This window comes from Panthera tigris, chromosome A3 (assembly GCF_018350195.1).
Source record: "Panthera tigris isolate Pti1 chromosome A3, P.tigris_Pti1_mat1.1, whole genome shotgun sequence".
Classification (NCBI taxonomy): domain Eukaryota; kingdom Metazoa; phylum Chordata; class Mammalia; order Carnivora; family Felidae; genus Panthera; species Panthera tigris.
In genome coordinates, this window is record NC_056662.1 from 108,863,503 (window position 1) to 108,888,247 (window position 24,745).

The 24,745-nt window shown below is 47.2% G+C and overlaps 1 protein-coding gene across 1 annotated transcript; it reads left to right on the top strand.

The window, feature by feature from the left end:
* Positions 1–1,919: 1,919 nt before the first annotated feature.
* Positions 1,920–24,413, top strand: CDC42EP3 (CDC42 effector protein 3). The gene is made up of 2 exons (XM_042982148.1): positions 1,920–2,193; positions 22,402–24,413. The coding sequence occupies exon 2, from the start codon at positions 22,635–22,637 to the stop codon at positions 23,397–23,399; it is 765 nt and encodes a 254-aa protein (XP_042838082.1). The 5' UTR covers positions 1,920–2,193; positions 22,402–22,634; the 3' UTR covers positions 23,400–24,413.
* Positions 24,414–24,745: the final 332 nt, after the last annotated feature.

The window sequence follows — 24,745 nt, forward strand, 5'->3', positions numbered from 1 at the left end:
AACCTGCCACCCTCCATTTGCACAAGCTGTAAAAGAAGTTATTTACTTAGTCATGTGGACAAAGTGTTTTTAACAGCAGCTAACTACAGAGCAAATGAAAAAAAAATTTTTTTTACACGTAAGACATGTGTGAAGAATGTCTTCGTGTGTGCAAAAGAAATTTTTCATGTGGTATTTAATAAATATATACACATACTATTTGTACTTATAAAAATACCACATGCAATGAAAGCTATGCATAAATATTTGTAAAAATCCCTTTATCTAAGTAGGCCAGTAACATTTAACATTTTTCAATAAATCCATACATAAAATATATACATTAGTGCCAAATGGAACATATATTTTGAAATATGAACCCCGAGTAAAAGTCTTAGGAATCTGGAGTAAAATCCAGGTATCTGCCAAAGGAAACTTTGGAGGAGTTGTCAATTGAAGAAAAGAAACAACGCAGGGTCCCTTATCTCCCTGGACTGTTTTGCTGGTCAGATTTCTAACATCACTTCAGCTGAGCTTTGTATTTGACTTCCAGCCTCACGGCCATTTGACCTGTCAACTATTATTTTCTTTGAGGGTTTTACCACTCCACCCAAGACCTTTGCTTTCCAGAGCAGTTGCGTCCGTTTCCTTTTCACTTCACCTTAACGTCAGCCCTGGTTTACCACGCCGGCTTAAAGTGCATCCTCTAAGGTTTCAGACCCGGGGGGCTTCGCCGTGAGGACCTGAAGCTGACAGCGCTCTGGAAAGTCAAGGTCCTCTGCAGGGTATCTGCTTTGTGCCAGGATTTCCGTCCAACCTGAGCGTCCCAGGGCCCCGGCCAGGCCCGGAGCGCCCGATACGCCCCCCCTGCCCCGGGCTCCAGCCGCCTCCCCGGGCCGACCGTGCGGGCTGGGACCTCACAGCCGGAAAACGCCGCCCTTTCCTGTCGCCTACTCATTAACCCAGGCGGAGGACTCAAGAAGGAAGAGACGGAGACGGATTAAGAAAATTAATTAACCCGGTCCAAGCTGGGCCTCCGGACGGAGGGGCGGGGCGTGCCGCGGCGGTCGCCGGAATGACCGGCGGGCGCAGGTGCCTCCAAGGGCGGAATTTTAGGCTCCCGGGCCGGCAGCTGCGCCACTTGCGCCTCGTCGCGCGTCGGGGGCAGCCGCCACCCGCCTGTTCCAGCTTCAGGCAAGTCTCTTTAGGGACCCCGCAGGAGAGGAAACACCTCCCCCTGGACTGGAAAAACCTGCAGCGTCGGCTGTTCGCGTGCCCACTTGCTCAGCCCGCAGCCCCGGGCGTCTCCAGTGCGCCAAATCCACTCTCCGGGTTTTGGCAGCAGCTCCAAAGGGAGCGAGCTGGAAACTGACAAAACAAGACCTTTCCCCCGAGCCAGGGCTACGAGTGGCTAGGGGACCCGCGGCCGGGGAGGGTCGGCGCGGTCAGGTGGCCCCGCTTTCCCGAGAGTCACCCGCCCGCTGCACCCTAGCTTCGCCGGGCTAGATCGGCTTGTTGGGACGAGGAGAGGTGGGCGCAAGAGGTTTAGTGCAGGTGTCCAGGGTGCGGGCGGAGTCCCTTTGTCCTCGGGCACCCAGGCGCTAGCACCCGGGGGGGGGGGGTCCCTCTTTGAGGGAGGTCGCGCTAGCTTCCCGAGACCTCTCTTTGTGCCGAGGGAGCCCTACGCAGCTCCTCGTAGGGACGCCGCATCCCTAAGGGTGGCGCCCGGGTGGTAACAATGGGCGCCCATTGTACTCCCGGGGCCCGCAGGCGCTGCCGCTGCTGACCCCCTCCCGCTCCTCCGGGCCCCGGCGCAGGTACAGCGGCGGCGTCGGTCTTTCGGGGCCGCGCGCACCCTCCGCCCCGCCCCGGCCCGCCCCCTGCGCCGCCGGCCCCGCCCCGCGCGGCCCCGCCCTTCACAGGTTCAGGCTCAGCGTCCGGCAGCCGCGGGCTTAGTCCGGCTCGCATCTTCCTACACCGCTGCGGCCGGAGTCTGCCGGGAGCGCAGCGGCGGGGCGGGAGCGGGGGCCGAGCCTGGAGACCCGCGGCCTCGGGCGACTTTACGCCCACTCGGAGTGGATAGTGCTGTGAGGTGCCTCGCGGGCCGCCTCGGCTGGATCTGCGGGTAACGGGCTGGGACTGCGTGTGCCCTCGGGAGGCGTCTGTGCGGGGCGTCCCGCCCAGCGTCAGCGGCTGGGATCGTCTGGGTTGCCGGTGAGTTGCTGCCTGCCCAGGGCTCCTTCCTCTCTGCCTGTGAGTCTGTGGGACCCGCGGTCGTGGCCGCTTCCGGCGTGCGCGGGGTGCTAGGCTTGGAAACGCACAGGGAGCGGGGATACGGAGAGCATCGCCTTACCAGCTGGGGTCCAAGGGACCAAAGGGGACGTAAAGCAGACGGGGAGGGGTTCGGGTGGCAAGATCGAGACGCAGAGCTCTACCATTTGTGCCCACCACTTTTCAGGGTGGGGCTGCACGGCTGCACTGCACCCTCCGAGCTATTTTGACAGCCATTCTGGGCGCGTATTCCATTTTTCCATCTCAGAACAAGCTGCACATGGCTACCGCCCCCCTCCCATCGTGGAATGGCACCAGGGCCGCACATGGGTGCCCCGTGCAGATCTTCGATGGCACTATCCGCCGGGTACCCTCTCACTTGACAGGGGGCATTGTGGTTGGAGCTCCAACCTGCAGATCAGGCAGTTTAATTATTGTTATTGTTATTATTATTCTTATCATCATTATTTGACGGTGGTTCTGAATGGCTGAAGCGTTTTCAAGATTTTTTTTCCACCTTGGAACTGTCTTGACACAGACAAGTATCAGACACGTGAGGACGAATGGATCTGGCCAGTAATTTTTTTGTTATGAATTATTGTACTCCATCCCCCTCTCGACTTCGAGAGGCATGTGTTTCATCTTATAAATAGAAAGTAGCATATTTTTTGGCAGGACCTCCTTTATACTGTACAGTCTAGGAGAGGTCAGTTTAAAAATAAATATGCACTTGAATGTTGAATTGCCGAGAGCCAAGCTGTGGCTGGGACAAGCTGCGTGGACAGCAGCATCAAAGCCCGGAGCGCAGCTGTGTTGAAAAGAGTAAAAGCCCCAGAGCGCAGCCCAGGCTGACAGTCAAGTAATTACATTTTGTTTAAAAAAAAAAAAAAAAAAAGTGAGTGAATTAAAATGAGGGCGGGAATAGGAATGTCAGGAGAGTACTGCAACATGAATCTTTGCAGCCCTGATGTATTTGGGGGAGTCGCTGCTTATGTGTGCTGAGGGTGTAGGGGGTTCTGGAGAGGGAGGTGCTTGGAAGGGGGAGGGAATTGATGAATGTGTTAGGGAGACAAAGATTTCCTCCCCACCCCCAACTTTTAGGCCTCACAATATTCCAGAGTTTCTTAGGGGTGCTGCTTTTTAAACAGAACAAGAAATTTGGAGTGCAGCAGATGTCCGTGTTTGAATAGCAAAGCCAGTCTTGCAGACTTCCCCTTAAGATCACAAGGAGACAAAAGGCTTACCATGAAGTCTGATGATGGGGTATCCCTAAGGCTATCTAAAAGGCTCCTATAACATTCTAACTTAGAAAAGATCGTTTTTGTATCTAAAAACCAAGAAATGCAACGTCTCTTCTTTTCTGGACAGTTCTAGAGGTCTTCTCTCTGATACCACCTGTAATTTGCACGAGCCCTTCTGGGCAGTTAAATAAGCTAGACAGTATGTGTGTGCCACAAACCCTTTTCAGAATAGATTTAAACACTCAAGAGATACGTCAGGGCAGGTTTGAAATGCCTCGCATGGTCACACCTGGCATAAATAATCGACTATTTGGATAGTCAAGGGATGGTTGAAAGTTCTTCATTAAGTCTCCCAAAGAATGTAGATTTCCCAATCATACTCACTGAATACAACGCTGAATACCAGCCTCTGGGCCCGAAGATAAGAACTTTACAGAAATTTGGAAGTGTTTCTGGATCCATGGCAGTTTCTGTTTTCCAGTGGTATCATCTGCAAGAGATTTACATTATGAATTCCATGATTGGAACGTGGTGCTGTGACAGCAGCTACAGACATGAAATAAGATGAGCCCCCCCCCCTTCCTTCCAAATCTGAGCAGTGAAATTCTGTTCTCAGTCTGAATGTAACATGTAAAGACTGCTAAAGTAAGGAGCGTTGCACTTTTTTTTAATTGTAAATTTAAATGTGCAAGAGGAATAAATACAAAGGCATGGGCTCACATGAGCTGGTTTGTCTCTCTCCAGCTTTTCCTTTAATGTGGTGTTTTGTTTTTTATGTCCAACATGTTCACAAACGCTGCCCTTTTTCTCTTCTAACGTTCATGGTATTCAACAGCAATGGGGATAAGGTAGTTTTAACCTATATCACCCACAGATTCTTACCATCCTATACATTTTTCACAAGCTCTGTGCCCAGTAGCCATTGCATGTATCCAGTGGGTGAAGTGCAATACCTAACCTGAAGAAACCCTCCAGAAAGACTGTTTTGATGTTTTCTTTTTAATTATTAAAATTCTTATTTGCAGTCTAATTTCGTTTAGGCCTGGCCTAATTTGTTTCTAACCAGACTCTTGTAGACCCGACTATTCATTGAATAAGAACCTCAATCTATTTTTAAATACAGTATGTTTGCCAGAGAACAAGGATAGTCATTTGAAACTAGTAGATTGAGCCAGCTACAAAATCTCCTTTACCAAGTGCTGGAGCCCAAGAATTCTGCTAAAACATCATGCTGTTCAGGACTTTGGATGATAAAGCCACTTCCTACATGGAGCCTGTCCGAAATGCCAAGCAGTCTTCTCAGCCCTTCACCCTGGTTAACTCATTTATTTCTAGTAATCATTCTATGAAGGAGGAACTGTTAATATCCCCATTTTATGGGTGTGGAAGCTGGGGACAGACCTGTTCTATACGTGCCCAAAATTACACCAAAAGGAACATACCTAAATATGCATATACAGTTTAACAACCCAGTATGTGCATGTAGGAGTGGCTAATCTTGCTTACATGTCAGCACCTCTTAAGGGCAAGGAGATGGGGGGGAAACCCTGAGGTTAAGAAACCTCTCTGAGTCAGGCTGCCTGAGCTCATAGCCTAGCTCTGGCTCTTAATACTTGTGTAATTGGGCAAATTACTTAGCCTGTGTGCTTCAGCTTACCAATTATACAATGGGGATAATAATATTACTCAGAGGATGAAATGAATTTAAAAAAGAAAAAAAACAGTAATTCACTCAGAACAGTGCCTGATCCAGAGTAAGTACAATAAAAGGTTGATGCTTCCTTGTTGCTTTTATTTTTTTCCCAGGTGCTTAATAAATACTCTCTTATTTAATATTCATAACTACTCTTTAACATAGAGAGTATTGTTTCAAGATGAGAACACGGCCTCAGAAAGGTTTAGTAACTTGGCCAAGGCCACACAGCTAAGTAGCTGAATCAGGTCTGGATTCGAGTCTATTTGACCTTGTACTAAATACCACACCCCCACCACCTGGGAGGGAGTGGCAGTAAGGCTATTAAATCTGACTCTTCTGAGGGGTTTTGGCCTCCAGCAGAGAATTCATTTCATAGTACTCTATATTCAAAGGAAAATGGTAGTAATTGCCAGCCTTGGGGGATACCGGGTGAATTATTTCATTTTTGAAGATAGTTTAATCTCACAGGTACGGCCATAGTCTTCTCCTGCAGGGGATCCAGAATCAAACCGCTAGAGTTAACGTGAGCATTTAATTTACACCATAAATGAAGAGATTTGCTATTGCTATGTGAAAATGTAGGACTCAGGAAGGAGGAAAAAAAAAAAGGCCCTGCAACATCTAGGTGCCAGGAACTTCTGGGACCAAGGATGGAGTGGAGCTTAGAGAGGACCACAACCCTGCGTTGATGTTCAGGAGAACCAGGAGCTGCAGTGTTCCGTAAGCAGTCTGGATGGTCCCGTCCTTCAGGCCAGTGTCTGCACCCAATGGTGCGTGGCCCTTCAGTCCCTGGCTCCCAATGGACATTTAATACCTATTTCATAATGACACTGCTTCGGGAGGAGCTAAGCAAGAGGCAGGAGCCGCCAATAAACTGGGCAGGAAGGTTCTGTCCTTGGTGGAAGGCGGGCCTCCTTATAGTTCTGCACCTGCCCCGGACCCTGCCAGATAAGCTTCTGGTGGGACAGAGTAAGGAAGCCTTTGAAACCTAAGAGAGGTACCCTGGATCAGCCTGACTGGCCTCTACTGCCTTGGACTTGTGGGATTGTGATTAGGGGGGACCCAGACCGAAGTAGGGGTTCTGGAAAGCATGGCCCAAAGTAACTTACATTGCCTCAAAACCAAGAGCAATAGCCTTCAAGCTGTCGGCTTCCATTTGGAATCTTCCCTTCTCCTGCCCCCACCCTTTAATGGTTACAAAACAAAACAGCACCCCACAAACCAAAATAATATAAGTAGCCAAATAGTTATGTAGCAATAGTAGGGTATTTTTCTTTCCTAAAAAAAAAAAAAAAAAAAAAAAAAAAAAAAGCCTTGTTTGGCCTTGATATATTTCCTCAGTGCCAAGTTCACCAGTGTCTCATGATGAGGGGCCGAGTTCGACAGTACCTCTTGTTTCATTTTTAAAATGAAAACCCATAGTTTTAAAATATGAATCATGATACTGATATTTTCAAAGTTTACTGTTTCTGAATAGCCAGGCGAACTGAGGCATTTGAAAGCTGGTAAATTCCAAATTAGTAGTATTTGATTAATCCTTATTGCTGGCTAAAGTCATGAATGAATAGTAGAAGCCTTGAATCTCAAATATGAACCTGAAAGAACCTGATTTTCAGGGGTTTGGCTTTTGTTTGCATGTTTGAAAAAGTCACTATTTGTCTTCTAGCCTTTGATTCTTTGTTAAGCCATGTTGCATTGATAACACATCTGCAGTTAGCTAGCATAACACCACCTAACTTGCACCCTGAGATATGAATGGCATCAGAAAAGGATTCTTTGGGAAACTGGCTTGACTAAGGTCCCTTTCTGCAGGACTTCTCAGAGCATTTAATATGCCACTGTGTTCGTTGAGTCTCCACGGGGAGACAGTGTCCAGAGTCTCAAATCATTAGCCCGCAGAGCAACCGGCAGGAGTGGTCTGGCAGGCAACCCACTCTGGGAAGCAGCAAGCCAGAGGCTGAAGCCATCCACTGCAGTCTGCCCTACAGAGCTGAAGGATCCCAAGGACATTTTAGAGAGTCAAAGGATTAGAGCCACAAGAACGCACCGGGAGATGTGAGCACACCTGTCATTCTGCTGTTTGATAAAATTAATACAAAACTAATGGAAACAGTCACAGAGGTGCTGGAGTCGAGAAAACAGATTCTGGTCTTGGCTCTGATCCAGGCATAAACTGACTTCAGGGTCTCTGTCTCATAGATGAGGCGTTTGGTGCTAGGTGGTTTCAGATAACCTCTAGCCGTAGAACCCAGTGAGCTGGAATCAGTGACACCTATCAGCCTACCAGTCTTACTACTAATAATGTGAAAACCCTGGGTTGAAAAACAGACCAGTGCAGCTCTGTAGCAAAGCAGTCTGAGCCACCGTGGAAGGCAGAGAACTTCAAAGTCAGGCCTCTATTTAGACAGCTTCCACATTTGGGAATCTGTCATGTTCTGGTGACAACTTGAAGGTCATATCTGTGGACACATCATTGCCAATGATAAATCACTGTGTGTTTAGTTGAAAAAGACCGGTTCTGTTCTAATCCATTATAGGCCGCACCCATTTCCTAAACAAGGCATTTTTGGTTTAATGTGGCTTTGCCATTTCAGAATGCATTTGATTTCTTTACCTTTTGTTTCTTTTTTTTACTTTGTTTATTTATTTATTTATTTATTTATTTATTTATTTATTTATTTTGCCAAGGGTCAGTTCAGACGTATAACATTGATTTTAACACAGCTGGAGATGAGGCTGTAAGCCCTTGGCTGGCCAGCTGTGTCACAAGGCAAACCCCTGCGCTTCTCTGGGTAGACTCTGCCCCCTCGTCTGTGAGGCAGTGGAAGGGGAGGGATGGGGGCACAGAAGAAGCAGACGTTTTCCAGGCTCTCTTCTGCCTGTAGACTGCTGTCATTCTATCACTCTTCCCTCGCTTGTACCCGAGGCATTTCCACAGTGTCTTGTACTTGGTGTTGTAACACTGTTTGAATGATCATCTTTTGACTCTTGCGGCTACCTAGTTAGACTGCCGGCTCCTTGAAAGTAGGGACTGAACCTAGCTTAGGTCAGCTTTCGTCTCTTTTACAAACAGGACCTAATGGGAAAGCAGACGGTCTAGTCCTAGCCTGTTCTATGGTTCTGCCTGTGGCACAGTCTTCTCCCAGTGTTGTCAAGCCAGAAGTCATTTGCACTTAACAGCTTATGCAAATCCTGCGGTAGTAGGGGTGGCTGGGTGGCTCAGCCTGCTTGGGATTCTCTCTCTCTCTCTGCCCCTCCCCATTTGTGCACGCTCGTTCTCTTTCTCTCCTTCTCAAAAATAAATAAACATTAAAAAAAAAAAAAAAAGAAAGAAATCGAATCCTGCGGTAGTAAAGTTACTCCTTCCCAGGCTACAGAACCTTCACATTCAAAGGGAGGCGCCATCATCCTTCGATTCTGATGGTCATGATCACCCAGGGTTCTCTGAGAAGGAAGCCACCACCAGAACCTCCTCTGAGTCTCCTCTGGGGAGTTGCAGCCTGTTCTGAAGCTTCCTCCTGCCCGGGTGCCACTGCGGGGGCTCAGTGCCACCCGGGCAGTGCCCATGTCAGCGCCACGTGTCAGCCTGGTACTGGGCAGAGTAAGGCTCGTTGTGCTTCCTCCTGCTTGCCTGCATCTCTCCGGCCGTGACCGTGTGAACCGTGGACTTCCTGATCCTGGTGGACGTATTGATCATTGGCTTCTGTCTTGTTCCTTATCCAGCTCTAGTTTCTTGGAATATTTAATAACAATTGCCTCTTCTACTGATTTGTCAGCTCATTGCCTAACAGAACTCGGTCAAGCACGTTACACGTGTGTTGTCTCCTCCTAAGAAACACTATTCCTATCTCCACTCCGCAGAGGAGCAAAGTGAGGCACCCAGAGAAAATTACTGGCCTGCTTTGTACCCTCAATTTGGTACCAGGAAGGATTGGAAAAGATGATGAACATTTAATAGGCTGGTAACAAGTATTTTGATTCTATTAACTTCATTAAAAAGTGTCGTTTTTTTCCCCTTAAAAATTCCCTGGAAACTAGATGTTTCTGCAGATGTAGAATCACAGACCCTAACATTTCACAGATGGAAGGGTCCTTAATTTCGGCCCTGCTCTCATTCTGACAGGATAAAACCAAGGCCCTAAGAGTTGAGTGACAGAAAGCATGAGACCTCTTTCAGACTTTTTTTTTTTTTCCTAGCTAAAGCAAAGAAAGAAAATCTTAATGTAAACCCAGTATCTTAAATAACAGATTTTGGAATCTTTTGGTTAAAGAGGAGGAAGGAAATGGGTAGGGATGTTGGCCCTACTTTTCTGTCTCCCTTCCCTTCACCAGTGACTCGTAGGTGCCTCCCTTGAACTCTGGGAGTTCTAGGGAACACAGTGTGAGGAATCTCTATCGTAAAATGCTTTGTCTGTAATACCAAGGATAAATCTTACAACTCTGTGGTGATATCATCTCTGTGCAGCTCACAGGCACCTGCCACAGACTGCTACTTTAAGTTAGCGTCGCCTAGAGGAGATCTACCCTAACTCCCTCCCTTCCCCGCTGGAATCTCGACAGCATCTCAGACTCAGCAGGAAAGCCTCTCCTCTTCTTCGGACTGATTAATTCAAGTTGTTCTAGACTTCTTCCTCAGACCCAGCCCCACCTGGCCTCACCATGAACTCTAATCACATGCCTCCTTCTTTCCTTGGGACTCTACAGATGCCCTCTCACCTGACAGCTTGCCAAATACTTAAAGAAAATAACTAGAGGCCCTGAAATTTTTCTTCATCTGACCAACAACGGTTGACGATAATTTTCCCAGCTCATTGAAGTCTCATTTGTCCTCAAGCCTGGGAGAATTGCACCTGGAGAGAAAGGGGGCCTGTACATTTGTAGGAGAAGCTAGCCCCGTGCCAGAGGAAGGAATTATCCTGAGTCAGCTGGAGGTGACAATTCCTTCCACTCGTGGAGACTGTTCACAGGGTGGACACGAACCATTTTTTTTATGACAACTACAGACAACATTTAAGGAGAAAATGAAAGTGGTTATTTTGGCAGTTAGAGTGGTTCCCCTCCTTCATGTTGAGTTTCAGTAGACGTTCTGGTTTTTCATTTGGGGTCAAGATGATACTTTGCGTTTGCATAGCACTCAGCTCTTATAATCACCTTTAAGAGAAGCGGGTTGGGGGTAATTATCTCCATTTACATAGAAGGTAACTGGCACATATGTGTGTGTCTGGAGTTCTCCAAGGAGCCTGCAAGCCTGGTTCAAAGTTTTAGCTTCTCCCCTAAGGCCTAGAACCTCAGTGAGGGCTCTATTGTTTTGTTTGCCAAAGTGTTCATTCATTTGATACGCGTTTTTCTTAAGTACCTGCTCTGTGCTAGTCCCACATTGATATTCAAAACAACCCTTTTCTGTAGAATGTCCATTATAGTTTCTTGAGGTTTCTTTGTACCTCTTGGGCCAAATAATCCAAATTTCCCCCCTAACTCACTTCCTTTTGAAAGGAAAGGTCAGGAGAGCGAGCTCATTGTTTCTCCCAGGGCCTCATTCTTTAAGATTGACTTAAATATAACTAGTGGGTCTGCATTCAGGGGAATGTATTGTCAATTTATTCTTGAGTCTTGCCTGTCTCTCTGAGATGCTATTTGCACATTGCAGTCAAGGATTGACATCCTTTCCCTTTCAAATAGCACGATAACAAATCTTCTCTGCCTTAATCCCAAAGATCTGTAAGAGCCTATAGAATTACTGTGGCTTGCATTGATAGGCTGTAAAATTCTTACCCAGCATGGATAGAGAAAGGTTAAAATGCCTTACAGATGGAAAAATGAAAGAAAGGTTTTGCCACAAGAGGCCACAGCTCCTTTGTTAAAAGATTTCATTTATTTTTTCCTGTAGGAGTCATAGAAAGACTCTATCTTGGATTTTCAACAAGGAGGGCAGGGTTGAAGGGGAAGCAAGACAAGGCAGTCTCTTTCAGACTTTCTCATTTGTTCCTTCATTCAACAAACATTTATTCAGTGCCAGCTGTGAATTAAATATAGTTGTCTCTCCCCAAAAGAAGGCAACCTAGTGGGAGACACAAGCAGTGATGGCAGCATAGTGTGATAATTGGTGGCTTTGAAGTATAAACAAGGTACAATAGGGGCGCCTGGGTGGCTCAGTTGGTTAAGCATCTGACTCTTGATTTCAGCTCAGGGCATGATCCTACAGTTGGTGAGTTCAAGCCCCATGTCAGGCTCTGCGCTGACAGCACAGAGCCTGCTTGGTATTCTCTGTCTCCCTCTCTCTCTGCCCCTCCCCTGCTCCTGCTCTCTGGCTCTCTCAAAATAAACATTTAGAAAAAAAATAAACAAGGTACAGACGAGGCTCAGTTTAGGAGGCTTTGGGGGAGCTGGTGGGAACTATTAGCCACAGGGGTAGGCAGGACCCAAATGGCTTATTCTGTGTCCAGGTTACAAGGGTGGGCGTGCTATCGAAGACCGAGAGTGACCAGGTTACTCGGGCATTGTCGCCGGCTCACTCAAGATGAGGTTGGAGGCAGGGAGACCAATGGGGGGCAAATGTGCTTGTGCAGGAGAGAGATCTTGAGGGATTAAAAAAAAAAAAAAGGCTGAGGCAGTGGTGTTGATGAGAGGAGACAGCTCTGGGCCTTGTTATGGAGAATGAGGCAGGGAGACTTTGTGGGGGACTTCCTGCCATTTACCGAGAGAGGAAAGTACAGAAGGCCTGTGCCAGGTCAGGGAAGGGGGAAAGAAAGATGGCACGTTTGTGTGGGGCGAGTTGAACAGGAAGTCCCTGGGGGAAGCCAAGTGAAGTCTCAAAGACTGGGGGAGAAAAGACCAATGCTGTCTGTGAAGGAGCAGTGTTTTTTTTAGTGTGTTATTTGTTTTAATTTCCAATCCGTTGTATACTGATACTAGAGTGCAAAGTGAGTACCTCGGGCCCACACCCAGCTCCCATGCAAGCCAAACGACACAAACTTGTCAATGGCCTGTCCAAGAAGAAGAAGCCACTCATCGTGGGCTTGATTGTTATGGCAATGTCAAAAGGTTTCTAGTAGCTTCCTTTTGATTTTTTCACTTCTCTTGTCACTAGAGGAGACAGTTGAGGCCACGTGTGGGGGTGTGATTGCAGGGGGATTGTGAAAGGTTGGGGGCGGGACAATAACCATCCAACCCTGTGGAAATGCCATATCTAAGGCAGGGGCTCAAACTTTTTCTGTAAAGGGTCAGTTAGTATTTTAGACCAAGAGGCCCACATAGTCCGTCACAACTACTCAACTCTGACCTTGTCATGTGAAAGCATCTCTCCCAGGGTTTCCCAATGCCAACACTACTGAGAATTGGAGCCAGATAATTCATTGTTGTGGGGGGCTATCCTGTGCATTGCAGAATGTTCAGCATCATCCATGGCCCCTCTCACTAAATGCCAGTGACACCACCATCCCCAGTCCTGAGAATCAAAACCATCTACAGGCATTGCCAAATGTGGGGGGTGTGAAGTCACCCTCAGTTAAGAACTACTGAGTTGTAGACAACATGTAAGTGAATGGGCATAGATGTGCTCTAATAAAACTTTATTTACACAAACAGGCCAAGGTCTGGATCTGGCCCACTGACTATAATTTATCAATAATAGCTCTTACTCATAGCACCTTTGCCCACCTTATTTTTATGGAGCTTACCACCTATCTGGAGATATCAGGCATAACATCACAAAACAGAAAAATAACAAATGCAGGCTTTTCAGGAGTCCTAAGAAAGCCTCTGCCAATGCAGTACTGAGCCTGGATTATGTGAGGTGAGTTGGAGAATTTCTCTGGGAAGGAAGTGACTAAAGCAGGTCTTGGAGGATGTTATGAGTAAGGGTCGATGGTAAGCAGGTGGGAGGACAGTCCATGTAAGGAACACAGGGTTCTTCGTTTCAGAAAGTTAGGGGGGAAGTGAAGCGTCACTAGTGAGGGAAGGGAGCCATTGTCCCCGGTGAAAGCTGTGTGGTTGTTGTCAATGGCCCCATGCACGTGCTTCCTCTGGGAAAGAATTAACAACAGTGAACACTCTTTTCTAAGAACAGGATGTTTGTTTTTCTCCTTGAGACTCAGGGGGCTTTCTTACGGCAAAATTTTCATCGTTAGGCTTTTCTTTCGCATAAAGTCAAATTCCTTTTGAGATCCTCTTTGAGAAAATTCTTTTGGTTGGTGTCTAGGACCATTTTATTCATTCTTCCCAGCAAGGTTATGATCTCTGCCTCTCATTGATGTTGAGACCATAGTGTATCACTTCTTCGTGCTGTCACAACTCAAGGCAGGTAGCCTGCAGAGGACATTCCATTCTGAACTCACTTACATGCAAGTCCTCACGTTAGCCAACCAGCAGCAATTAAAGAGCCCAGACTGTGGAGTCGAGCTGTGGCAGAAATCGCTCCTCCGTATTTTGGCTGGTTGACCTAAGAGTTGGGCTTAATCTAAGATCACTTCCTGAGAGGTGTTTTCTAACACCTACCTGGCCCGCAGCAAACACTCAGATGTTTGCCATTAATATAAGTGTGAATTCCTTAGAGAAGCAGGCATTTCAAACTTGCCGCTTCCTTGAGGAGCCCCTGCAGACTTGGACTGGGGGGTGGAACCTGGGAGCAAACCAGTTCCTCTCTCATGATGGAAGGTGTAGCAGGGGTTATGGATTTAAACACTTCTTAACTTGATGTTCACTGTGTGCCACGTGTAGTGGGAGGCAAACAGGACCCAGTGCGTGTCCATAGAAGAGCTCTCGGCCCAGTCTGAGGGGACATTCATTCATTCACTGGATAAATATTTGTGTACAGATATTTACGTACAAATGACACGGGGGAGCCTGCCTTGGAAGTGGGTGGAGAATGGGATGGCCACTGCCAGCTTCCACATATACCCAGTGCTGGTATGATTGGAGATGCCATGATTCAGCCCATCCAGTGAGAATGAATGGTTATCGAGGACCCCAGCAAGTTGGGAGAATAACATGGAAGGCCCCCTATCTGTCTTTTCACCCCATTAGGGAAATAGAGCATTCAAGGGGCCTAACCTTTGGGGTCAAGTTCTCTTTCTGTATTGATACTGTCCCCGCAACTTTGCAGATCAGGTGGGGATCCATTAGTTATGGAAGCATGCAAGCAGTTCACATATCCACCAAACTCTAGAGTGCCTGCCTTGGTCCTCCTTACTAGCCCTGAGTCTGTGCCCCATGTAAAACTAGTCATGATAGGGGCGCCTGGGTGGCTCAGGCGGTTGGGCGTCCGACTTCGGCTCAGGTCATGATCTCACAGGTCATGAGTTCGAGCCCCGCATGGGGCTTTGTGCTGATGGCTCAGTCTGGAGCCGGCTTTGGATTCTGTGTCTCCCTCTCTCTCTGCCCCTCCCCCACTCACGCTCTGTCTCTCTCTGCCTCTCAAAAATAAACATAAAAAAATTAAAAAAAAAAACAAACTAGTCATGATAAACGAGTCGGCATTTCAAGAGAACCTGTCCTCGTCCTCCTCCTGCCTTGCTACAGCTGCTGGGGATCGATGTCCCTATTGAGTCCTCCCCAGTAACTGATTTTAACAGGGAGAACAGGTGTGGCTTCAAAAGTGCAGACTCTCGAGGTGGATGTGCTGTCTTCCAGTTTTGCTTCTAAAAAATCTTTCAACTAGTACAATTAGAGCCCGTAAATGTGAGGTGTGTACACAAATGAGCAGTGAGTCCCCCATATGGTATTTGTGGGTTGCTACAAAGCAGGTCGTAAAAGAAAAATAAATACAAGCTGTAGCTGAGTCATAAACGAGAAGTCCATTTATAGGTAAGTGAAGGTGAGATGTATCCGCCTTTCTGAGTGGGTCCATAAAATGCAGTCTGTTCAGTCTGGCTGTAAGTTCATGTGCATGAAAGCTAGGCAGCTGGGGGCTGAGCGAATGGAGTTTCGCTGTCTTGTCACATATAGCTATGTCCTCGGTTTGGATGAGGTAGGAGAGGGTAAGAATCTAAAAATAGAAAAGGCATCTTATCTTTTTAGGGGTAGAGTAAATAGACCAAAAATATGAAAAGCATCTCTTCAGGATGCTGTTTATCGGGTGTTCTCTGGTTACATTTTTTTTCCCTCTTGGATTTTGATTGAAGTTCAGTGTGGAATTTCAAATACTATGATTTTTTTTTTCCTGTGAATTTCAAATTCTTTGGAATTTGAGTAAAAACACAACCATCTTCAAATGGAAAGTCTTCTAGGTAAAGTCTGTGAGTGTTTTCATAGGCGAATGTGACAGGAGGCCATGGGGAAATTGACAGCGATCATACTCCCCAGTAGGAGACTCAGAAGGAGCAGAGACAAAACACCACACATCATGCACCACTGAGGAGGCTTGGGACCAGGGCTGCTCCCTGTGACATCCTCAGACCTTGATCGCCGTCCCCATCCCACAGCCACCCTTTCCATCTTTGAGACACCCGGGGTCTCCCTTGGAGACCTTCTCCCTTGGAGAAGCCAGTGTCCCTGTACCTGCTTCTCAGCTTCTCTAGGGCCTCAGAGAATCAGTTAATCCCTTTTCTATTAAAGTTTAAATGACTCCTTGAGATTCCTAAAGATTTGTTTTCCCTCGCTCTGAGTTTTCTTTCAGTCGCTCCCCTCCTTCAGCTTCTCACATGTCACGACCAAGTTCTTTGTCTCCCAGTTGGGACTCCTCAGAACATGTAGGAACATGTTCCAGGTAGCCTTTATCCCTTCCAAAGTGTGGAGTCCAGGATCAAATACAGTTTTTCAGGGCTTATCGCTGTGGAGAGAAATACCCCGAAGATGGTTGGGGGGTGGAGAGGTTCTTGACTGAGTCAACATCCTCCTTCCCTGGGACTGATGGTTCAGATTTGAAGGAGGAACATGTCACATTTTCGCTTGGGGCCCAGGTGGTGCGGCAGTGCTGTGTCTGGATGTTAGGAAAAAGGGAGGCAAAGTGAAAAGTGATGAGAAGGTAGGATGTCCTTGGAGGATGTGACAACCAAGCAAGAAAGGGGAAGTCTGGCACATGCTCACTTCCCGAAAGTAGAAGAAAGGAAAAGCCTGGAGGTCCCTCAGGATGATGTCCCCACCCCCCACCTGCCCCTGTCTTTATACATGTGTGTTTTAAATTAACATCGCAACCTATTTTGCAGGATGCAAGCACGTGTTTGCTCTCTTTCTCCACTAAGAATTACTCTAAAAATAATTAGTAGACCAACCAAACATTCCTTTCTTAAAATAAATGGAATTTAAAGAATCTAAACCTCTTTGTTCTTTTCGGATGAATTGCCAGTCCTGTCAGCTCTTAAGTGATTCAAGAACTGATTTTTTTGTGTGTCACTTCTTAAGAACCCCCTGTTTCTCCCTGCCCCCCCCCCCCCCCGACTGGCCACTGCCCTGCTTTGGTCTTTTTGGCATCATTCTGTTCACCAAAAGGATGGTAAGGAAATGAATCAAAGGGCTGCTTTAGTTTTTTCTTCATTGAATTATTATCGTAGCAGTGATGATTTCTCTTATTAACACTGTCACTCATGCTTCATTCAGTCACCAGAAAATGGAATTGGCCAGCTTGGTGCAGGAAGGATGGCCCCGATACTCTGCCATTCTTATCAAAACCATGACTTTAACTTCTCCTTGAGTCCTTCTGTGTCCTGGAACGCTTGAGCTTCTCCCAGATTCCTGTAAGTGGGGGCCTATGCATTTGCAGCTGGACCCATGTCCCCGCATCTGCCAGACATTCTCTCTCACCTTGATAGAGGGTGACAAGCAGCTGACTGGGATGTTGACCCCCTTTGTTGGCAAATCTAACCTCTCCTCAGTGCCCCAGGACTGGGACCTTTGTTTTCTAAGGGATCTAATTTCCCAGATGAATATGCTCTCCAGTGTCCTTGAAGGGGGGAAAGAGCAGCAAACAGTGATCCACGAAGGGAGAGAAAAGGATTAGCCCTCATGGAGAGTTCAGATTTCAGGGTCAAGAGGAGGGTTTCTGAGAAAAAGCCTATACATGGGAAGATTTCTGTCTGTCTTCCTCTCTTTTTCTTGTCTTCCTGCCTTCTTACTCTCTGACTTTCTGTCTTTGGATTTGAGGAAGATAGAACAGAGGAATCATGGCAACACAAGAAAGCAGGAAGGCCAGGAGAGCCCCCAGGTGTGGGTGGGCAGCATCCTTTGGGTGGTTCAGTACTAAGTGTTTATGATGGATGGTAGAGTCTTGACTGATAGTAAAAGGCTAACAATTCTCTTCATTTGACCTGTAGAACACCCAGAGGGCTGCTCACCGATTCTGGTTGTGTAGCTCATATCTGGACCGGTTGTGTAGCTCATATCCTCTCCCCACTCCATCCTACGGCAAGTAATCCCACTTCCTTCTGGGCAGAGGGCAAAGCCTCTTGGGTGTTGCCTGATTCAGGCTCTCCCACTGGGATTCATCCTCCCTCTGCCTCCTGCCTCATCTGTCAGCTGCCAGCAGCCTCTTGGAGCCCAGGTCTCCTTTTCTGCAAGCAGTGAGCCAGGGACAGGATTTCGTGTTGAGTGTTAGGGACCATCCCGTTCTAGAGCATGGCCCGTGTCACTAGCCACCGCCTGAACAGGAGCTGCACGCCCAAGCCCCAGTGCCTCCTCTTGTCTGTGCTTCCCTCCACGTGGACACTTATGCCTCTTGCCTTTTCTCATGTCTTTGTGACTAGAAACCCTTCTCTTAGGAGATCTTTTCCATTCTGCAAAGTAACACCTGTGCTACCTCTTCCGTGAATGCCTAGTCCCTGCAGGAAGAGGCGATCTGTCCCTTGGCCATGCTCCGGCGAGACAAGGTCAGCCCTCTTCTGAGGTCTTCATATACCCACAGGCCACCACCTTACATTTTGGCTTTTGAACACAACCGCCACAGACGTGTTTACATTATGATCCGGTAACAGGTTGAGTAGACTTCTCAGGACCTTTGTATAAAATTCGCTCCGAGGTGCAGCCTGAAGCTTAAGCAGCCCTTTTTTTTTTTTTTTTTTTTTTTTTAAATAGCTAATGGCTAATTCATTCAGGTGGTTCGAAAACCCAAAATCATACAAGGATATACAGTGAGAAGTTTCTCTCCCACCCTTGCCCTATCCTGTCCATCCCTCCCTGTGGGCAGTCACCATGATTAGTTTCTTGTGTGTGCTCCCAGAGATATTTTACAGACACACAAGCCAATGCAAGTGTATCTATATACTTCTGCACCTATCTGTTTTTCCCTGTAAAGATAGATATCTTTGAGCTCTTTCTGTATCAGCGAAGAACTGTTGAATCCTTCGTAAGACCTGTATGATATTCATTTGTAATTGATGATACCTCAATTTATTTAACCGGTCCTTTATCGGTGGACAGTTAGGTTGTTTCCAACTCCAGACTGTCATATCCTCCTGGATTTGATAATCTTGTACATGTATTATTTCCCCTGTGTGCAAGTTGGGTAAATCTCTGTAAGTGGAATTCTGGTGCCAAAGGCAACCAGCTTCCAATGAGGTGGGATCTGTTTCGTGCTTTCACCATCGGTATATGCAGGGCCTGACCCCACCCTTATCAGCCCAGTGTGTTATCACATATTTGTATCTTAAAGAGACTTTGGGATGCACCTCCTTCATAATTTGGGAGCTGACTGAATTTCCAGCGAGTGTGATTATTAAGAGACAGGACCTTAAACTCTGGAGCCTGGCGACTTGGCTTAGTGCCTTCATAGCCACGTAGCCTTGGCAGAGGGGACTCAAGACTCATTGTCTGGACCTCAGTGCATCATTTATAAAATGGGGATATTAACAGTAGCAGCCTCATGGGTTCTTGTGGGTGAGCTGGTACATATCCAAGGTTGGCACAGTGCCCAGAACATAGAGATGCTCTCAGTAATATTTAGTGTTGATGGTTCCCGGGAGCATGCACATACCCTCCCCGGGACCAGCTCTTTTGTTAACAGCTAAGAAACTGTGCCCATTAGATTTCTGCATTAGCAATGACAGAGAAGGTGCGGAAAGAATAGTCAGGCCAGGAAGGGAAAGGGACATTGATGTATGTTGGCTGATAAGCCAGGGAGCCCAGGGTATCCAAAAAGGAGGGGAGGAAGCAGCCAGTGTAAGAAATCCTCATTATTAGCTCAAGCATGGTTGCCCCTGAGCTGAAAAAGAAAGATAAGATAAAGGGATGGGATTAGAGCTCTGTTTCTCTAACACTACATTGCAAATAGCAGCTCACCTAAAGTTAAAAAGACATTTTTGTCCAAAATTCCTTAAAAAAAAAAAAAAACCAACTTCCAATGTATGGGAGCTCAGAGCACTGGTACATAGTAGACATTCAATACAAATTGTTTGCAAAGCTCTAGAAGCCTACATCCCTGTCACACAATAAACACTATGTAAATATTTATAGAAAGAAAAATGTATCTTCTCTTCCACTCCAGGCTCACTGCCTGCAGCTTATCTAACCTTCACTCACCAAGCCTTTTCTTCCTTTTTTTCAATTTTTTGTCCCTTCCTTCCCACCTTTGTGTCTGTGACCCTGATGTAAAACCCAGCTTCTACCAGTCTGAGCTGGCCTCTGGCGAAGGGCCTGCAGTGCCTGTGGCCGTGGCTGTGGCCGTGGCCTGCAGGAACTGAGGGCAGAGCGTTCTTCCCCTAAGCCTTCCGGGTGCAAATGTTTCCTCTCCCTTCTCTCCCCAGCGCAGCCAGGCGCTGTTCAAGTGAAGGGCGATTGTGAGTGATCCGGTCAGCAGGGCAGGGAACTGTTCTCTGGCTGCATCCTCGTGGCATTTTTCCTTTTCTGCCTGATTTGAAGTGCCTTGCCCCGGTTTCTGGCCTCGCGTAACCCTGGCTCCACCAGCTGACCACGGGCAGCCCTCACTTGCCCCTGAGTTGGCAGTGGACATGCTGTATCTTTCCCTGGCAGCTGTGCTCCTGGCCGTGTGTGCCGTGGACACCGCTCCGGTGGGCAGCTGTCCCTCGGGGCTGCCTCCCACCTCCTGGGGGCCCGGTGCCCTGGCGGCTCCTGCAGGCCACCATCTGCCACGCTGTGCCCAGAGGTGCGGGAAGGCAACGCCAGCTACCCCCCGAGTGGCAGGGGCCCCAGGCTGTCGTGCACTTACAGATGGAGGAAGTCCTGCCATTGGGATCCAAGGCTTTGGAGTTGTGACATTTGCTACTGCCCCCAGACCCAAATTAGCGTCAAAGCCGAGAGAATATCCGGACCCACCAGCCTGGCTTCTTAGGCACATCTCCATTAGTAACAGTGTTTCCATGCGATCCTAACCTCAAGTGGGAAGCAGAACCAGGGGGTGCCTCTGTGTGGCCACAGCAGCAGCACTTTGGGGAGGTTTGAACCAGGTCCTTACTTGGGACGAAACGGAGAGATGCTGAGTGTGAGGTCCTAGGTGGCAGCTTCAAGGTCGGCTCACTCGAGGTGCAAACCCTCTTGTGCTGCGTGGACCACCTTCCCACGCACGAAGCCAGGGCGGGGTGGGCCTGTCCAGCTCATCATCGGTCCCTACCTTGTCCAGTCTGGGTGCAAGCCACTTCCCAAACGGAGCCTGTTGGTGCCTTGCCACTGGGTGCCAGAGCATGGTTCTTTCCACCTGCCACGGGGAAATGAACTCAAAATTTTTATGCATACAGCCTCCAGCTGCTACAAAGCAAATGTGGCTGGCTCTCTTCAAGCCACCATCCAACTCAGCTCTTGGATATTTATTTATTTATTTGCTCCTCTGCCAGTGGGGAGGAGAGCCCGATGGGAGAGGTCTCAGCAGAGCATTTCAGGAATTCCCACAGTGGGAAAGGTTTTTAACTTCTTCACGTCAGCTGATGGGACCAAAGAGTCAGAGGATTTATTTTTAAGAGATGAAGAGTTTCTCATCTGTAAGATGAGAACCCAGAGCCCCACACCTCCTGGCTTAGCACTTCTCATTGTGTTAAGTTGCATGTGCAGGGAGGGTGTGTGCATTTTCTATGCTGGTAACACACTACCAGAAACTTAGTGGCTTACAACACCACCTAAGTTATTGTCCCACAGTTTCTGTCAGTTGGGAGCCCAGGCAGGGCTTAGCTCCAGGATCTCATCAGGCTGGGAGACAGATGCCAGGGGGCTTTGCTCTCATCAGAGGCTCAACCGGGGTGGGGGGGATCTACTTCCGGTTCCCTCAGGTTGTTGGCAGAATTCATCTCCACGGGCCCTCCCTCAGCACAGCGGCTTACTTTTTCAAAGCCAGTGAAAGGCACCTTTCTCCAGTCTGCTAAGATGGACTCTTTTACCATGTCACCTAACCACAGGTGACATCCCATCACCTTTGCCACATTCTGTAGTTTAGAAGCAAGTCCCAGGTTGTGCCCACACAGGTGTTAACACCAGGAGGCACATCATGGGGGTTACCTTGGGGTGCCACCTACCACAGGGAGAGGACACAAACTTTATCAGGAAGTGTTCCAAAAGTATTTCTAAGACCCAGCCAGTTGTAGATGATCACACTGGTTTTTGTTTGAAAAGAATCAGTTTTGTTCTTTTCCTTCTATCTCAGAATGTCTCCAAGACCTGAAAGGCTTGACAGCCCAGTTTTCTGTGCCACAACTCGATCCCAGCTCGGGCTCTGTCATGAACTGACTGTATGTTCTTGACAAAGGGTGATTTATTTTGTGACTCCTGAATCCCTATTTTCTCATTTGTGCGACTGGATTTTGCTAAGATTTTGTTGGCCACTGGCACATAATAGCCGCTGTCACTTAGTAAATGGTATTTCCAACCCCTTTCCTTATAGGACTATTTGCTGCATTGCACTAGTTTTATTTAGATACAGAACTCAGCAACAAAATATTATCAAACAAAAGGGAAAACATTTTAAAGCAAATCTACTTTGTATCTAAGGAGCTGAAATCACTCTGGTCATGTGCTGACAGCAATTCTTATAATAGAGAAAAATCTAAAAATCTTAGGCATGTGCAGAAAATTGTGTCCATGGCCATGTTTAGAAAGTACTGATGTCATAGGTATGAGTTTTTTTTCATCTCTTTGTTTCCCCCAGAAATAAGACCAAGATTAGTAGACCCTTAGTAAAAGACCCTAAGATTAAAGTTCTTATCCTACTTGATGGAGGGAAAAAAATAGAGTTTGGCTTTAGATGGGAACTGGTCCTGCCTTTATTCACAGGCTCCTGAGAAAGAGGCAGGCCCAGTGAACCCTAAAGGGTCAGCTGAATATAACCTGCTTTGGTTTCCTTTCCAGGTTTCTCCCCGCCGTGGGATGGGTTGGATGATGTAACTGGCTCTCCAGGACGCCCCACTTGGCTGTGACTTCAGGAAGGCCTTTTCAACCCAGTCTCATTTCAGAGCCACTTCTAGAAGCTCCTTGAGAAAAATGATGTGACAGATCCTATCAGAAAGGATATTCGGAGCTTAACATCAGCGAAGAAAGTGGCCCTTTTCCCTTTTGCAAAGTAGACCTCCTCCAACTCCAAAATGCCAGCCAAGACCCCAATTTACCTGAAAGCTGCCAATAACAAGAAAGGAAAGAAATTTAAACTGAGGGACATCCTGTCCCCCGACATGATTAGTCCTCCTCTGGGAGACTTTCGCCACACCATTCACATCGGCAAAGAGGGCCAGCACGACGTCTTTGGAGATATTTCTTTCCTCCAGGGGAACTACGAGCTTTTGCCTGGAAACCAGGAGAAGGCCCGCATGGGCCAGCTGCCCGGGCACGGCGAGTTCTTCCGGGCCAACAGCACGTCCGACTCCATGTTCACAGAAACGCCCTCCCCGGTGCTCAAAAACGCCATCTCCCTCCCGACCATCGGAGGCTCCCAGGCGCTCATGCTGCCCTTACTGTCACCGGTGACGTTTAATTCCAAGCAGGAGTCCTTCGGGCCAGCCAAGCTGCCCCGGCTTAGCTGTGAGCCCGTCGTGGAGGAAAAGGCCCCGGAGAAGAGCAGTCTGTTGGAGAACGGGACAGGCCACCAGGGAGACGTGTCGTGGGGCTCCAGCGGGTCCGCGTCGCAGTCCAGCCAGGGCAGGGACAGCCACTCCTCCAGCCTCTCCGAACAGTACCCCGACTGGCCGGCCGAGGACATGTATGACCAGCCTGCCCCGTGCGAGCTCATCAAAGACAAGACTAAATCAGAGGAGTCCCTCTCCGATCTCACGGGGTCCCTCCTCTCCCTGCAGCTCGATCTGGGGCCCTCGTTTTTGGATGAGGTGCTGAATGTCATGGATAAAAATAAGTAACAGACACCACCAGCTCTTGTCCTCGGGGGTAAAAGGTATCATCAAAAAATAAGAACTAAACCAACCACAGTCGGAGAGAAGAGCTTCACTGGCTATGTTTGCCACTGTGTGATAGGTTTTCTAAAAAATGTTCCTACAAAGTATTTTTTGTACCTGTTATGCCCTGTTTGCAAAAACAAAACAATAACAACAAAAACTGTCCTGGCGAAAAGGAAGTGAGTCGGTCAGAACCCATTTTTTTCCGGTGGGTATTGCTGACGTTCAGCTCACGTTTTTTTGCTTCCAGACACGTTAAGAAATCTGGCCCGGCCAAGATTGGCACTAGCTCGAAGGGCTGCACAAGTCACATTAAAGAACTTCACAGTACTCTAGCATTTCCTGGGCAAGAAGAAGTCAAAGTTTATTTAACACCTAAGCCTTTTTTCTAGACTCTTTTCTATATTACATCATTTGGGCTCGCCATAGCAAATTCTTCAGTGTTAACACTATTCTCTGTTTTCACATTTGAACAACTTTATGGGTTTGGGGGATTTTCTTGTAGCTCTTATATATCCCTATATATTATATCTATATCGCGAAATTTTGACTGTCCGCTACATGTTGGTAAGACACAAGCAAAGTATTACTGTAACTAAGTTATTTTTAAAGTTAAAATATATTTTTATGTGCCTTTGGCTTTTTATTGCAGAGTCTACATTTTATAGGTATCACATCAAATGTTGTCATTTGACTTGTTTCCATTTGGGGTCCCATTGTAAGCTGTGTATGTATATGTTTGGAAAAGTGTATTCATATTTACCTTTATCTCTTTTTCTTCATCTGTTAATCATACTTTTCACAGCAACCAACAATGGATTGTAAAGTATAAAGGCACAGGTTACTCAAGATGCTTCTGCAGAGACTGTGGGCTACACCATATAATGTTATTTGGAAATATAGGTATTTTAGTACAGTACATACTTGCATTACATAGGTACTTCATGCAACACAATAAAGAGTAAATGTTAAAATGAAGTTGCTTGTTTATAGTAATAAATAAAAACATAAGAGAATAATAATATTTTCCTTAAGTCCAGGACCAGAAAAATTGCTTCTCTGAAGTATGTGTGAGCCTTTAAAATAAGGTATGAGGTGATTTCCATCCACTCTGCAATTTTGATTATTTCCCAAAGCTTTGAGATTCAAGAAACAGCACCCCTCAATTTTAGGAGAAATGAACAAGATCAGAATTTTTTAAAAATATTTTGGGGACAGTGTAAGTCGGGGAGGAGCAGAGAGAGTGGGACAGAGGATCCAAGGCAGGCTCTGCACTGACAGGCTGACAGCAGCAAGTCTCGTGGGGGGCT